This window comes from Monodelphis domestica, chromosome 1, assembly GCF_027887165.1.
Source record: "Monodelphis domestica isolate mMonDom1 chromosome 1, mMonDom1.pri, whole genome shotgun sequence".
Lineage (NCBI taxonomy): Eukaryota > Metazoa > Chordata > Mammalia > Didelphimorphia > Didelphidae > Monodelphis > Monodelphis domestica.
In genome coordinates, this window is record NC_077227.1 from 695,841,822 (window position 1) to 695,858,286 (window position 16,465).

Genomic DNA, 16,465 nt, shown 5'->3' on the forward strand with positions numbered 1-16,465 from the left:
CAACTAGGCTTCTCCTGACATTCATGAAGATGATCATTGTTCTTGTCTTCTGCTTCTCAGGAATCCTTTGGAGAGAACATCCCCCACTCCATCTCATCCCCTGTATGTGCCAAAAGCCTTCCTCTTCATGCATTCCTCTTCCTAGAACATTTGTGGCTATTGTGAAGAGAAAGCAAAACAGGCAGGTCTAGGTTGTGATATGAATTCTTTTATATAAGTTTTAAAAAATATTTTTAACCCTGAGAGCTAAGGTGGTTAGTGAGCATAACCTGCAGTTCCTGCTCAAGGATATCATCTCTATGGGCTTTCTTAAGCATCTTTTCTTAAGAGTCTTCTCTTTGCTTCTCTCTGAGGCTGAGGGATGATCTCTTATCCAAACAGCAAGTATTTCATTTGTGGAGTCCTTATTATATGTTAAGCCCAGTGGCTAGCTAGCACCATGGTAGAAACAAAAGTAGTATTGAAACACAATTTCTGTCCTTAGGGAACCCAAACCCAAATTTTATCCAAAGAGAAGATGAACATAGTTGACATCAATGTAGAGCTTTAGGTAATCTCAGCACAATATAGCACTTATCTTATTAGGTATTAGATTATGTAATAGTGATAATAATAATGATACTTTAAAGTTTGCAAAGCACTTTACAAATATCTTATTTGATCCTGGTAGGTAGATGCTATTATGAAACTTATTTTACAGATGAAGAAACTGAGACAGGCAGCAGTTAAGTGACTTGCCCAGGCTCAAGTAGCTCCTAAGTGTCTGAGGTTGGGTTTGAACCCAATTTGATTCCAGTTTCAGCATCCTACCGACTTTGTTGCCTTTATGTATGAATCCTGTATGAGTTGAGAAGAGAAGGACTAAAGTAGTTAGGAAAGATTGCATGAAAGATTTGGGACTTGAGATGAGCTTTAAAGGCTAGCTAGAATTTGACCATTTCACTGAATAGTGTCATTGAGAATTTTGTGATTTGTATGGTACTTCTGAAATCCTTATTCAGAGTCCTACATGCAATCCACTGTTGATTCTGATGCCTTTGGAGGTAGAAAGACCAAAAGGAGGTTTTTGCTGTTGTCAGATGGGCCAAGGTTTATATTTTTGTTTTTTAAAGTTTTCTTAAGTCAGTGTGCATATCATGAATGAGTAGGGATGTTTACCTCAGAAACTTAGGGAGAGATATTAGGTCCTATTTGAACCCAAGTTAGTGCTCTGACTACAGTAATTTTAGTGGATATTTGAAAAATGATCTTTTGTGTATTCTTGGCAGTCTTTTTTTTTTTGTCAACTTGATCTTACTTTCCCCAAGGAAACAATAAGCTTGGCTCCCAGGACAGACAGCTGTCATGCTTCATTTTCGATTCTAAACTCAGAACTCCAAGGACCAAAGATAAATCAAAGTATTGAGGTTTTCAGAGAGAATGTTTGGGATTGGAAGTTGTCCTACCTTTGGGTTTGCTAATAGTAATTCAGGTTGGTTTGGCAGTAGTCTCTGAAATATTCTTTTGATAGATGAGCAGATCCCTTGCTCAGAGAATACAGGATTTTAGTCCATCCAATTATTTATTACTCTTTGTCCTCTTCAAGCTGTGAATTGGTCCTTTTGACATTCTGAGCTTACAACAGTGAATTATGCCTGGTATCAGTGAATGATTATTGAATTAGTTTTGTCTGCTTTTTTTTCCATTTTTTCTCCACTCCTCAATCCTTCTTAGAGAAGAGGACAGTAAAAAGTTATTAGGCTCTTTATGACCTAATGCCGCCATTGCTGATTTCTTTGAAGAAGTCGTTGTTTAGTCAGCTTAAATGGGAAATCTTCCATCCTTTTTAGTTCAGGGAGTGAGGGTCATGACCTGGAGACTTGCCTCACACTAGGAAGCTTTAACAGGCCTTTCCCCTACTTCTGCCTCAGCCAGCTGGCAGAATGGCATTTCCTTCCAGAAGTCATCAAGGTTATTCATACTTCTCAGATGACTACTGAAGCACAAAACTAATCTGGCTCTCTTTCTCTTTCCTTATCAACTTCAAAGCCAGAGCTGGTCCAAATTTGCAATGTTCCTTGATTACAAATTGGATGTTATTTAGAAGAAACCTTATGAATATGGTATTTCCATGATGGAAATCCCAGGATGAGGTTTGTGAAACCTAGTTAGCTGAATGGAGAGAAGAGAGAAAGAATAGAAAGATACAGAGAGAAAGAGATACAGAGAGATAGAGATAGATAGATAGATAGATAGAGAGAGATTATTATACATAATGATATTTGAAATGTAGGGAAAACAATACAACATATTATTGCAGGCATCAAGTGAAAGCAAGCTGCAAAAGTCTTTATGTAGTAATTCTGCTGCTTTCTTTTTTTTTTCTTTTAAACCTTTACCTTGAAGAGCGGTAAGGGCTGGGCAATGGGGTTTAAGTGACTTGCTCAGGATCACACAGCTGGGAAGTGTCTGAGGCCAGATTTGAACTTAGGACCTCCCATCTTTAGGCCTGTCTCAATACACTGAGCCACCCAGCTGTCCCCTCTGCTGCCTTCTTTTTTGCTATCACATGGTAGATGAAGACCTAGAAGCTGTTTCTGGTTCTGATATATTTTTGTTGCAAAGGTGACTAAACCTTTGTAATGTCATGGAAAGCAGATTATAGTAAAAGATAAGTTCTGATATGCATATTTGTGATGTACCCAGATTAGATTTATCAGATATTTTACCTGGAAGTGATCTTAGTGGTTGAGTTCAGTCATTATTTTTAGGAATGAGGATCTTAGGGTTTGGTGAAGTTTTAGTGTTTTGTCTGAGATTACATACAGACTTGTACAATCTCAAGTAGCCAAGTTGTATAACCCTCTGACAGCTTGAGGATTTGAACCTAGCTTTCTTGATTCCATTATAAAATAATAAGTAATTATGATCAACTCACATTACTGTAGTGCTTCATGGCTTACAAAGTAATTTGCTCATAATTCTCTGTGTGTATATACATAGATACACACACACTGTGTGTGATGGAGATTATTCCTATTTTACAGATAAGAAGCCTGAAACTGAGAAATCAAGTGATACTTAGAAGTTGAGACTAACCTCATTGAAAATTTCTAGTGCACTCCCACCCCGCCTCCCACAAGTATAAATCCAAGAGAATTTCCTAGGACTTTGCTGTGTCATCTTGGTTGAGATTCTTGTGCCTGACATGTGAAGTGATTATCAGTATTTCTTAGATCATTTTGATTTGTGATTGTAAGATGTTAGAGACAGAAGGTAAATTAACTGGGATAACAGTATTTATGCTACTTACTTAAAGTTGCGAGTAAAGTGATTTGTAAATCTCAAAGTACCTTTTAAAATGTTTTGTGAATTGTTATCCATATAACTGCATGATAAGTTAGGCATTCATTTAAAAATTTAAAACTATACATTTTATTTTAACTTTGAACAAATAAATGAACAAAGATAAAAGAAAGAAAATAAATTTTAAAAATTGATCATCAATGATCATGCATGTAATTGTATTCTTATTATTAATTGTCAAAAGAAATGAGATATTTTAATACTATAGCAAATTGTCCTTTGTATTTAAGATGAATTTTGTTTCTTTTTGTATACTTTTATTTAGTTTTTAGGTTTTATTTTTATTTATTTCATTTTAGTCTGCATTTATGTACTTTTAAGTTCTGCTTTTAATATTCACCTCATGTCTTCTCATATTTGTTTGAATTCTTCAAATTTATTGTTTGTTGTGGCTTATTAATATATTGATATTGTGACAGGTAATGTAGTGATAGAGGGACAGAATTAGGATTTAATTTATACTTGAAATATCCTATGAACAGATACAACCTTGAGCAGATCCCTTAACTTCTTTGGGCTTTCAGTTTCCTTATCTCCAAAATGAAGGAGTTAGACTACATAACATCCAGGAGCCTTATGACTTCTAAATTTATGGTGCTAAGATTCTGAGTTACAGATCAGTTGCCAATTTTTGTTAATGGAGAGAGTTCCTCCCACTTTGAAACACCATGATTTACTCAGCTATGCTTGTTTCTGGGCATATGGTTTATTTTTGTTTTTTAGCTATTGTAAATAGTACTGCTAGAAATATTTTTGTACAAATAGATTTTTGACCCATCCATAAAATTTTTGGGGTATAAACCTAGAAGTGAAGTGCTGGATCAAAAGGCATTAAAATATGTTTGTAACTTATTGCATAATTCCTTATTTCTAAAAAAGATCTAAACAATTTATAGTTTCACTGACAATATTAACCTTGGGTGGGAATTATCATCTCCATTTTCTAGATGAACCACAGAGATTCAAAGAAAATGATTTGTCCAAGGTCACATGGCTACAGTGGAAGGAAATCCATATGCAAAGATGCTATACTTATACAAGAAAGATTACTTTCTTGGATTCTAGGTGTACATATAAGTTCCTGATTTGAGAGCTCTTGGTGCAAGTAATTTATCTGATTAGAGTTTTGCAGTCTTAACTGGCTATTGATTTTTACCGCAGGAGAATTATAAATGAAGGCAGTAGTGTTTTACCTTCAAGTCTTTCTGTCAATGAGCAAAAATTAGCTAGGGACGTTGTTTTTAGCTCTATCTAACTAGGATTACATCCAAAAGCCCACCTGCTTGTTTATGTGTCTGTTTTGTGCTTAGCATGGATAGATGTCAAATACTTTTCCAAGTCTTGAGAATATAAACCTTGGCTTACAAATGAAAATTAATGGATCATTCCCTAGAGTTCATTGTTGCCTCTCTTAAGGCAGAGTCAGTTAACTTGAATTTATGTTAGCTTAGGACATAGATTTCCTATTTCTTTGAAAAAGTTATAGGGCAGCTAATATTTAGTGTTCCTCTGTTAGAGAGTTTTTAAGGGGAGATGCTATAGAATCATAGATTTTTAGAGGTTATTTAGTTCAGCTGAGGCCTAGAGAGTTTATGCTTTTTATTTAATCACAGAGGTGAGTGGCAAAACTGAGCTTTGAACTTGGATTCTTTGTCATCAAATCATCTAGTGTTTCCTATGCCTGACAGAGCTTTATTAAGAGATCATCTTTGGTAATAAAACTTTAATAGAACTTTGGCCAGCTATGTGGGGCAGTGGATAGAATGCAGGGCTTGAAGTTAGGAACGCTTCTCTTCCTGAGTTCAAATCAGGCTTCCGACACTGTGTCAGCTGTATGACCCCTGGGCAAGTCACTTAACCCTGTTTGTCTCAGTCTCCTCATTTGTAAAAATGAGCCAGTAAAAAGAAATGGTAAACCAGTCTAGTATCTTTGCCAAGAAAACCCCAAATGGGTCATGAAGAGTCAGACACAATTAGAAAACAACTGAATGATGGAACTTCATTCAGATGTAGAAGGAAAGGGACACAGACTAAGACTTTTTCTTTGCCGATTATTCTGGTTCTACAAGCTTAATTGCTAAGAGTTTATGTACTATTATACTCCATATTTTGTGTGTTTATTTTTGTTGATGGTTAAGTTTATAATTCAGAAATATTTTTTAAAAATGGAACCACCCTTGGAAAGTAAAGCTTGGAGGATATTCATCCCAGGTAGAGGCTTCATCATGATAAAAACCAAACTGTCTTTTAGGAAACTAGGGGCAATATTTTTTCCTTATTGTTAGGCTCCTGGAATGATATAAAAGAATAAGATATAATCTCTGCTCTCAGCGAGAGCCTCATCATTTGTGAAACAGTTCAAGAACATATCTGCAGATCATTGAGGGCAAATTAACATCAGGCCTCACCAGTACCTCTCCTCCCCTTGGTAAATTAATTTGGTTAGAGCATGGTACCGAGAAGCTCAAAGGCAGCCATTTCTACTCCGGTATGCACTAGATTTTGTGTGGTTCCTCTTATCACTGCAGATTGCTAGTAGGCAAAAATCAAAGAGCATATTTACCAACTCTGATGCTGATGAATCCTATAAAAGATGGCACCCTAATTGGGTATTCTATATGTGCTGAACATACCTACTACATGCAAAACTACCAAGTACAAACACATACATATAGGGTATTTACTTATTAAAAAGACTGAAAGGTCTTTAAGTGAATAGTCAAATGGGGTCAATTATGTAAGACTTCCTGTTATTTCCATTTAGATTTTAAAGGAAGCAAAATGATGTATGAGAGAGACTTAAGGTATAATAGCCCAATTCTCTTGAGGTAACAACATTATATCCAGGAAGTTTGTCTGCAAGTGCTTAGATATGGATCCAGAAATAAGCAGATAGAGTCAGATGTTAGATTAGGCTAGCTAAGGATCATAGTCTCTGCAGGGAAATAGGAAAAATTGACATCAGAGAGAAAGGGGCAAGGGATAGAGTTGGTTGAATACTTGAAGAGTTTGGGGTCTAATAATAGAAAACTATTTCTTAATCAGTGTTTGTGATGTGTTGAAAACATGTAGTTTTAAAGTAGCTTGGTGAATGAAGTATTAAAAGTAATGTGCTACATACAAGGAATACAAATAGAAAAGTAATACAGTCCTTGATCTCAAAGAGATTATATTATTAAAATTTTTTTCTTTTTTTTTAAGTTTATTTCTTTAATTATTTTGCAGTGTTTTTCCATAGTTACATGAATCATGTTCTTTCCCATCCCTTCTCCCATGCCCTTCCTGTAGCCAGTGAGCAATTCTACTGGTTTTACATGTGTCATTGATCAAGACCTATTTCCATATTATTAGTATTTGCACTAGGTGATCGCTTAAGAGTCTACATCCTCAATCATATCCCCATTGAACCATATGACCAAGCAGTTGTTTTTCTTCTGTATTTCTACTTCCATAGTTCTTTATAGCGCTCTTTCTCATAAGTTCTTCTGAATTGTCCTGAATCATAGCATTGCTGCTAGTAGAGAAATCTATTATATTAGATTGTACCACAGTGTATCTGTCTCTGTATATAAGGTTCTCCTGGTTCTGCTCCTTTTACTCTGCATCAATTCCTCAAGGTCATTCCAGTTCACATGGAATTCTAGAGTATCATTTCTGCTAATAAAATTATATCTGGTTTGGATGTTGAACAGTTTGACAGAGTGAAGGACTTTGGTGGGAAGAACCTTCTTTTCTGGATCTGTAGGAATAGCCCTGGAAGGAGCAGCTGCCAAGTTGTCTGTCCACAGAAGCATAAAAGAATGGGGGTTAAACGACTAAAAGAGTTAACTTAGTATGTGCTGACCCAAACAGTGGTTCTGACCTATCTGTAGGCTCAGGGGTGTCAGCCACACCAGTCCTCTGAATGGTTAACAAAAATCTGACTGCAGTTTGATGTTATTCAAATAAATGATGTTTACTTTAAAAATAGCAGGATGGATGGTGGACCAGGGTAAAAGGAGTTCCCTAAGCTCCCAGGTTCTATCTCCTCCCATTCAGATACTGGTCCGCAGGGACCTGCTTAGACCCTACACATTGGGTCTTACTCTTCTTATCTGCCTAAATCCTTCTAGCTAACTAAATCTGACTAGCTGGTCCAAAAATTGAGAACAAAGTTTAGATTATAAGGTTTAGCTAGAAGCCAACAGGCTTAAGCCAAGAGTGGTCTGGCTCAGAGTATGGGAGACAGATTCTGTCCAGGCAACTTCTCTCATGCAGATGAAATCCTTAAGAACCGGGTCTCATCACTAAGATGGGATCAGGATGAGGGTCGGGATCAGTTATAGAGTCTCTGGATTACTGTGTTTCCTCAGGTAAGTCTGGAGCTCAGTCAAACCCCCTGTAACCAATCAAAATGGCCGCAGGAAGTTCCCCTCTCCCACTCACAGTGTCCCAAGGCAAACAGGCCCATCTGGGACTCTTTGTCCTCTCACTTATCCTTTCCTCTAATTCCAGAATGCGACCCCAAATGATTCCAGGCATGTGATCAATTTGCAAACAGTCTATTCCACAAGGTTCTTCTATGCTTTTCCCCCCAAGTCTTTTGCAAGTTTGCCTTCATCTATCTTTATTTTAACAGGAGGCTTCCTAGTATGATGACTGAGGGTACTGGACTAGACTACATTGCTATTCCCAAGGCTCTTGGGTACAAGTTCCTGGGAAATTTCCATCAGGGTGTAAGGAGAGATGGTGGTCACAGTGGTAGTGGTGATGGTGATGATTGAACTTGCCTAAAGGCATGTGCTGGTTCCTATCTCTCCTTCAGGGTGCCCTACCACTTTATTTCACCTGTCATCCCTACTCTGGGTAGGCAGCTGGCTCCTTCTTCACTGGAATTGTGTCTGTAGGATGGCAGTGAAGGCTTGAAGGTAGTAGTCTAGTATAGATTGCAGGTTAAGAGATGACCAAAGAAAGCCTCCTGAAGTAATTTCATTTAGGTGATGGGATTTTGATTGCTAATAATTAAATAAATATTTCAAGGTAATGTTTCTATAATGCTTTACATAAGTTATCTTCATTGATAAGATATTATTCTTCTTAAGAAGTAGGAGTCATTTTTATCCTTATTTTACAGTTGAAGAAGTTGGGGCTGAGAAAGGAGCACACAGTTAAAAGTGCCTAGTAAGGCCATATTTGAACTCCTGTCTTCTCTTCAAATTTTGCTTTCTACTTATTATACTACCTACCTTGAGCAAGTAGTAGACAGATTCTCTGGTGATAATGGTGCTAGGCCAGACTTGGGTGCCTGGAAAAGAAGAAAGTTTTGTGGTCCTTAGAAGGAGGAAATGATTTCTAGTATAGGTGAATAAGAACCATCAGATATGATAGTCTTTTGCTGCCACATTAAAGATGGAGGGTGAGTACTAATCAGGCTACATACATCCTAGGCTAGAGATAACAAACATGATGAGTAAAGTTATCATTTCTATTTTTTTTCCCCATGGATGAGATGTGTCTCAGCCTAGTGGAGGTGATTTTGTCAAGAGTTTTTATTTGCCATTTTAGTTATAAACCTGTAGTGTAGAATGCCTGAAGAAGCTATTAAGGGATCAATAGTGGAGGTATCCTATAACAGACCTTTGAGGTTCTGCCCACATCAGCCTCTCTAATGATCACACTCCCCTCTTTCCTTATAGTTTTTAACCCAGAGAGAGCTTCAGTATAAAAGAGTCATAAAGTTGAACAACTTCTAGTTGTTCAGGTATTTGGCTAGTACCTAATTCTAATTTTGCCCTGTTTAGGAGAGAATGAGCATATTGTGCCAGATAGAAATAGTTTGGCCTCTCCATTAAAAAACAAAACCTAAACCCAGTTCTTTTTATTAATTACTGACTTAGGAGAGAAATCTGGCCTTTTGGCAAGTTACTGAATTAGGATATCATATTTCCCAGAGTTTCTAGGCAGCTCAATAGTCAGGTATGTCTTTGTTGTGGGGGTGGCATTCAATACTAGGGCTTTGCGAAGGTGAAAGACTGTCCACACAGTATATCAGAAAATCTACCATGTTGGCATTCACAATGCCTAGCAGTGGAATCTAGTAAACTTTGGGTTAGAGAGCAGGTCTGAATTGTAGTCCCGGGTTTATAATCACTGGGTGAGCCTTGTACACAGGTTTCCTGTCTCTAAAAAGGAATACTTGCTATCCTAAACTCACAGGGGTTTGAAGCTAAGATAAAAATATAAGATGATTCAGAGACACTAAATTCTTTAAGTGGAATAATTGCACTACTCTTTTTAAAAAACAAAATTTTATTGATATGTTGTTTTTTTAATCATCCACCTTGCCAAATATCTTTTTTCCACTCTTCCAAGAGAACCTTCCCTTAGAATAAAAAAAAAGTTTCAGCAAAACTAACCAACCTATCAAAATGTCTGTTTATAGTTGGTGTTACACATCTATGATCCCTCACCTTTGTAAAAAAAAAATACTCTAAAAAACTAGGCTTGAGGGACAGGTGAGATCTGGTCCAATTTTTACATATGAAATAACTTGGGCTGAGAGAAAGAAAGTCTCTTACCCAGTTAATAGAGGTAAAGGTGAGATGAAAACAAAGTCTCTGACTAAAAATATAACATTCTTTCTGAAATACCAGATGGCATCTTTTCCTATTTCTTCTCCAAGAATAATACAAAGAATTCTACTTCATATCTTGTTTCTTTTCCCTGCTGAGATTGATTCAAGGCGAGTGCAGAAAGAAGGGAAATAGAAGTCTCCTCTTCTAAAGCTGAGGTGATTTATATTTACAGAGTTGCCTTCCCTCTATATCCAACTTTTTAAACCAAATGTGAGGCCTCCAAAGTCAGAGGAGGAGAGATACAGGAGGCTGAAAATGTATTGTTTAGTCAGGAGAGGGTGTTGCCCAAGTAGGCTGCAAAAGAGAATATTAGAGAATATAAAATGTATTCTTTAAATTTTTTTCCCAATTCCATGTAAAATTAATTGTCTCTCATATAACACCATTTAGAGCCAAGAGGGAACTGTTTGAACCCTTTCCTTTTCTTCCTTTTGACTTTATTTTGATATTCTCAGACTCTTTGGACTTTGCTCAAATGTCTTTTGTTTGATAATAAGTCAAGAGAACTCAGAGGCTGATTTCTGACTTTTTGTCATGTAGCAGCTTGATGACTTGTAGCTTGGTGGTGATGTGTTTCAGTCTGTGGTAAGATATTTGAGGCTTGATGAAGTCTCAAAGACTTTCCAGACATTTCCCTCAAGACATTCCAGAAGTTGAAAGCCCAAGTTATTGTTGGTACCTCAGGGAGGACCATGGGATTTTGAGTGAGTGGTTGTTTAGATACCAGTTTAGATGGCCTCCAAAGTCTAAGAGGGAAGAGTTCTGCATATGGAAATTTTGTGGCACATAGCTTATCTTTAAATGCCTTTATATTTTTTGAGGTAAGAAGATGAGAGATAGATAAAAGTCATTGATTCCTCTGAGGTACTTAGGTACTTAACTGGTATAGGTGGTAGGAGTTGGGTATTGTAGAACATTCTTCCAAGGCTGGTCTCTGAAGAAGAGTTTAATTGGAGCAAAGTTTCTTTTAAAGCCTTCTAGGGGTTTCTTAGCTTGAAAAGATAGGGCCTGTAGTTCCTGGGAGAAGAGAGAGGTAGAAATTAAAATGTGAGGCATCTAAGTGGCTGTGTTTGGGAATCCTGGGCAGATGGACAGTATCCCCACTGGTGGCTTTTTTTAATTGGGGAAGAAGTAAGATACTTCTCAATATAGGTCCATTTGGTCATTTCTTTCAGTTGGCTGCAGAAATACCTTTCATAACTGAGTAGTTAGAAAAATCTAATCTATTCTCCTTTTCAGGATATATGGGAAATGTCCCTGCATACTTACCTCTACTCTCTCTGTGAATACAGAATCCAAGTCTATCCCAGGGCTAGGGCTGAGAATTAAGAACCTCTTTACACAATATTGCTCTATTTTGTCTGATTCCTACAGAAACACTGAGCTCTGATCTCCTAAAGCATTTCATTAACCTTAAGGTCAAAGCTGCTCTTAACAAACCCTATTCCCCATCTCCTATCCTCTCTCACAGGTACTGACATACACAATCACTAACAAAAGTGAAGCAACATTGATTGTGTTCTAAACCTAGTTGGTCTGGGTATCATTGGTCATCTTTTCTTTTCCACTTCATTATTTATCTCCCACCTAGAGAATTCTAACCTTCTAAATGGCCTTAGGCCTTGTAATCAGTCCAAAATATATCTACCAAAGCTATTTTTCTTTCCCCTATGCTAACCTCTTTAAAATCCTCTATTGGTTCCTACAAAGTCATATTATTGCTAATGCCAAATTTCAGACTGGACCATACCCAGGCTGGGCTTGTATACCACGATTTCCCCAGTGGCAGGACTCTCTGTATGATGACTCTGTCATCTGTTCATAGGCTCTAATGACAGGCAGAGTTCCCTCTGAGAAGGGGATTTTTCTCAACTCTGTTTTGGCAGTTATGGGGCTATTCTAAAGTCCTGAACCTTTCTGATCTAACCAGCTGATAGCCAATCTTACGTGCATAGTAGGTGCTGTTATGCTTGATTTTAATTTGCAAAAAAAGGATATCACTTTCTCTTTTATTCTCTACCTTTAGTCTTGCCCTTCAGAATGTCATCTTTGTTTCCACTGTCACCATGCTAATCTAAGTGCTTTATGCTCTGCTTACCTTGCCAAAATAGCTTCCTTACTAACTTTCCTGCCCCTAGTCCCTTTCTAGGTCCTCATGCTACCAGATTGCCCAAAGATCTCCAGTTGTTTACTTTAGCAAGGATCTAGGCTCCTCCTTTGCCTGTTTTTCAAAAACCTCCAGAATATGGCTCCTTCCTGCCTAGACAGTCTGATTTGGGGGCAACTTCCCAAAACATAGTCTTCAGTCAGGCAGGTCTATTGACTGTCAACCCATGCTTACTCCTATCCCATGCTTCTGTTCATGTGCACCTCCCTGCTCATGCTGATTCCCACCCTAGAGTACCCTCCTTCCTCTTCTGCTTTTTCTAGCTCTACTCATTCTTCAAGGTCCTGTTCAAATAATATCTTCTTTATGAAGCCACTTTCTACTCCCTGTCTCTGAACTGTCTTGTACTGTCACACATAGTTAACACTGATTGTTTCATTTGTATCTTTTTCCTCAGTGTCTATATATGCTTTTTTAGAGTAAGAGACTATGTACTTTATTCAGCTGCCCTACACTGCCTTCAGGGCTAGGAACACTGTTGACATTCAATAAAGCTATTAATTTACTGAGTCAAGAATTTGGGATTTTCCTGCATATTGTGTCCAGTTTCTTCCACAGGTGAATTCATTTGTTCTTTTTTGAATTCACTTCAGCTCATCTGCCTCTCAGTTGTACCAAAGTAATCTAAATTGTCTACAGGTCAGAGCAGCCAAGGCTAAACTGGTCATTCCTAATTTGGAATTTATGCTTAGAATGAAAGAGGTACTCTTAACCAGTAGCATTTATTTAGTAAAGCTATTTTTGGGTTCAGGGAGCTATGTGGTTCAGTGGATAGAGCAGTGAGCATGGAGTCAAGAAGACCCGAGTTCAATCTTGGCCTAAGATTGCTATGTAACCCTGGGCAAGTCACTGAATCTCTGTTTGCCTAGTCCTTTGGAGAAGGAAATGGCAAACCACTCCAATATCTTTGCCAAGAAATCCTCATACAGGGTCATAGAGAGTCAGACATGACTGAACAACTACGTTCTTGGGTCATACGCTATGAAGCCACTTCAAATTTGGACTAACCTAGGTTTTATGTGGGGGAAAAGAGAATGGCTCGCAAGTAACAGATACTGATTTAGGAAACATGATGAGTCCAAACATATTTTTCGTATATTACCAAATGGAGGACAGATGAGAATTCCCTTTTCCTGGAAACTGTCACCTTGGAGACTTCAAATCTTCACTAGAAGATACAAATTTAACATAAAATAAATCCCTAGAGGCCTGGGGGAATGGAATTTTCTAGCATTAACATACACACACACACACACACACACACACATACATACATACACACAACTTCAGTATTTCAAAGATCCAGGATTTCATTAATATTCATACGCTATTGATAGAGAGCACAACCCCTCTGTGCTATAGTAGATGGATGGTCTCGGAGTTTTTATTAAGGAAAATGAGTAGGCAGCCTGCCACTGAGTCTCTTGGAAACCAGGAAGGCTAAGCCTTGAATGGCAGGCCTTGGGACCCATTCTTTCCAAAGACTTTTCAGCTTTGTAGAGCCTATCTCAGCTTGCACTCCACTGGCATAGCCTTTGAGAAACTATGGTTACATCTGTACCACCTTCAGGCATTGGAGAAGAGTTTTAGTGGAGATGTGCATTTTGAAAAATGAACTATTGTGGGGCAGCTGGGTGGTTACATGGATTGCGAGTCAGGCCCAGAGATGGGAGGTCCTGGGTTCAAATCTGGCCTTAGATACTATCTAGCTGTGTGACCCTGGGCAAGTCACTTAACCCCCATTGCCTAGTCCTTACCTCTCTTTTGCCTTAGAACCAATACATGGTATTGATCCTAAGATGGAAGGTAAGTTTTTTTTTTTTTTAAAGAACTATTACAGAGTGTCCCCTCTTTGTTCACTTTTACTCTCCTTGCTTTCTGTCTAAATAACTTTTGGTTAGTACTTCTTATTGTTTGTTATTCCTTATTATAACCTTTTGTCTCTTTGACCTTTGCTTTTAAGGAGAAAAAGTTGTATATCACTCTTTCCCATTTCTCTAGTTACCTCTGCTAAATAGGTCTACTTCACTTGTTTTCTCTTGTTTAATACTTGAGATAGTTTGGATTCTCTGTGACCTCATTTCAACCAATTTTTAAAGTGAAACAGTATATCACTGCCTGGAGTTAAATTGTTTCCTAAAAGTTCATGTTTTGCCCCTATGATTTGCCCTGTACTGTTTTTGCCCATTGTTCACAACTCTTTTTAATAATTTATTCCGTTATTAAGCTTTAATGCCATTTTTTTCTTGCTAACTTGATAGTATAGCCATGCCATTTTCCAACTCCCTTCCTGGGACAGTGTCTTTCAGAATGAGAAAAGCTTTTCCTTGTCTTCTGAGTCAGCAACTGTTTTGTTTCCTGTGTGCTTGTCAGTCTCTTCTCTCATATATGACATGTGGGGCCTGGACCAGTGGGGGCGTAGTCTTATCTTAGTATTCATCTGAGAAGGACGCTTACTAAAAAGCAGTTTTGCTAACCTTTAAGTTGTCACGTCTTTTATAATTTTATTTTTATCTCCCTTGTTCTCTTCAAAAAAAATTGCGACCTTTTCATCTCCTTTCCCCCAAGTTCTCTACTTACTCCTCCGCTTCACTAGGCTTCCTTCCTTTGTCTACTCTCCTTTTTCTTGATTTCAGATTGTCCTTTCTTTTTAGTCCTCTTGATGAGGATTTTGAGGTTCAGGAGACTGGATAGTATAAGGGCCTGAGTAGGGCAGGCGTATAGTTGAGGAGGTAGTGCTTCTCCCACGTGTGTTTCATTTTCCCTGTATTTTTCAAATAATTTTCAGAGGCCAAATCAATATGTGGTTTTTGTTTGGTACACTAATGGTCCTTTTCCCAGGAGTAAACACTCCCCTGCTCTGTTTCCTAGAATTTCTTCCTCTGCCAATGCTTTTGTTTCTCATTCATGCCCACTTACCAAGAGATTGAGGGTCAAAGACAGAAAAGGGTTAGGAAGAAAAGTGACAGAAAGGTGGGATTGCTTAAGAGAGCCCAATTATTCCTGTTATTCCCAGTGGGGTTGACAGAACCATTAGCATGGCATTGCTGACTGTCAAGGGCCAGATGATACTGGTGCATAGTTCAAGCTTTCCTTTCTTCTAAGGTGATCTCAGGAATAGAATTGCTTTTCCAACCAGATGGGTCCTTTTCAGGAATAGCTACTAATTCTAATAGACAAATAGAGTTATTAAAAGCCTGACAGACTGCCTCTTTTTGAATGAGAACTTATAAGTTAAGACCTCTCATCCTCTGCTTGGTCATACCCACTGTTTCAGGGAGGAAAAGGGAGCTAGTACACAGGCATCAATCACTGCCTAAACTCAATGTGTACTGTTTATTTCATATATAGTCAAGTGGGAAAAAGAGATGAGAATCCTCTTCTTAGAATCTATACAGTATGAATTCAATGAGGTCAGGGACCACATGGTATCTAAACAGACTCTGGAAGAAATAGGGCTCAATACCCATTTAATGTGTAGTGTGTGGAGAGCTTTCCTAGACCTAGGGGAGATTTGGAGTTAATAGGACAAGTCCCTGCTGTCAGGATGATTATAGTCTAACAAGGAAATAAGACAGGACTGTAATATACATTATTTCAAAGATGAGGGCTTTAGAAAATACCTGTAAAACAAAGGGCTATGAATTGAAGCATAGACCTTTAGAACTGAATGGGACCCAAGAGAGTGTCACTGATGCTCCAGCCTCCTGATTCTGTAGAATAGGAAGCTGAGGCTATGAATTGCTTAGGGTCAGCAGCAGAAATAGACCTTAGAGCCCTCCTAGTCTGCAGTCCTGTTACATGACATTGCCCTCTGTGATCCAGAAGTTCCTTTGTGGATAGCCCCAGGTTCTGAATTACTGAATTTCTTTGGCTTGAACAAGTTCCCTGTGGGTAAGTTCTCATTCTGCTGGCTCATTCTCTACTGTTTGTTGGCCTTCTGCCAAAGAGTTGGAGTGCTGAATCCACTCTTCCGCTAAGCATCTGGGGAATGATTTCTAACTCCCTAGGTAAATAGAGAAATAAACGGTTATATTATCTTCAGGAGCTTTGACTCCAGCAGTGTTTTTACTGCACACATGTTCATAATAATCATACTAACATTTATATAGTGCTTTAACATTTGCAAAGTTCCTTACCTACATTGCATCATTCAAGTCTCACAATACTCTGAAGTAGGTAGAATCAGGCTGACATTTAAAATACATTTGGAGTAGGAGGATTAATCACCCTTAAGGGGAGTAGCCTTTTCTGTTTTAATGCATTTCTTCCATTTGAAGTGAAAGTTGGATTTCCTTGGCACAGAAGTAGGCTTTTAGAGAGGTGGTGTGACTTGGGG

The 16,465-nt window shown here is 38.1% G+C and overlaps 1 protein-coding gene across 11 annotated transcripts in view; it reads left to right on the forward strand.

Moving 5' to 3' along the window:
* The window catches only part of PSKH1 (protein serine kinase H1), a 72,891-nt gene that overhangs the window by 32,379 nt on the left and 24,047 nt on the right, over window positions 1–16,465 (forward strand). The window contains exon 3 of one of the 11 annotated variants that reach the window (XM_056809455.1): window positions 61–3,403. The exons of the other annotated variants lie outside the window; for them this stretch is intronic. Within the exon in view, the coding sequence (XP_056665433.1) occupies window positions 61–165 (105 nt within the window). The 3' untranslated portion in view covers window positions 166–3,403. Of the gene's footprint in view, window positions 1–60; window positions 3,404–16,465 lie in introns of those variants that run through there. 11 annotated transcript variants of the gene reach the window in all.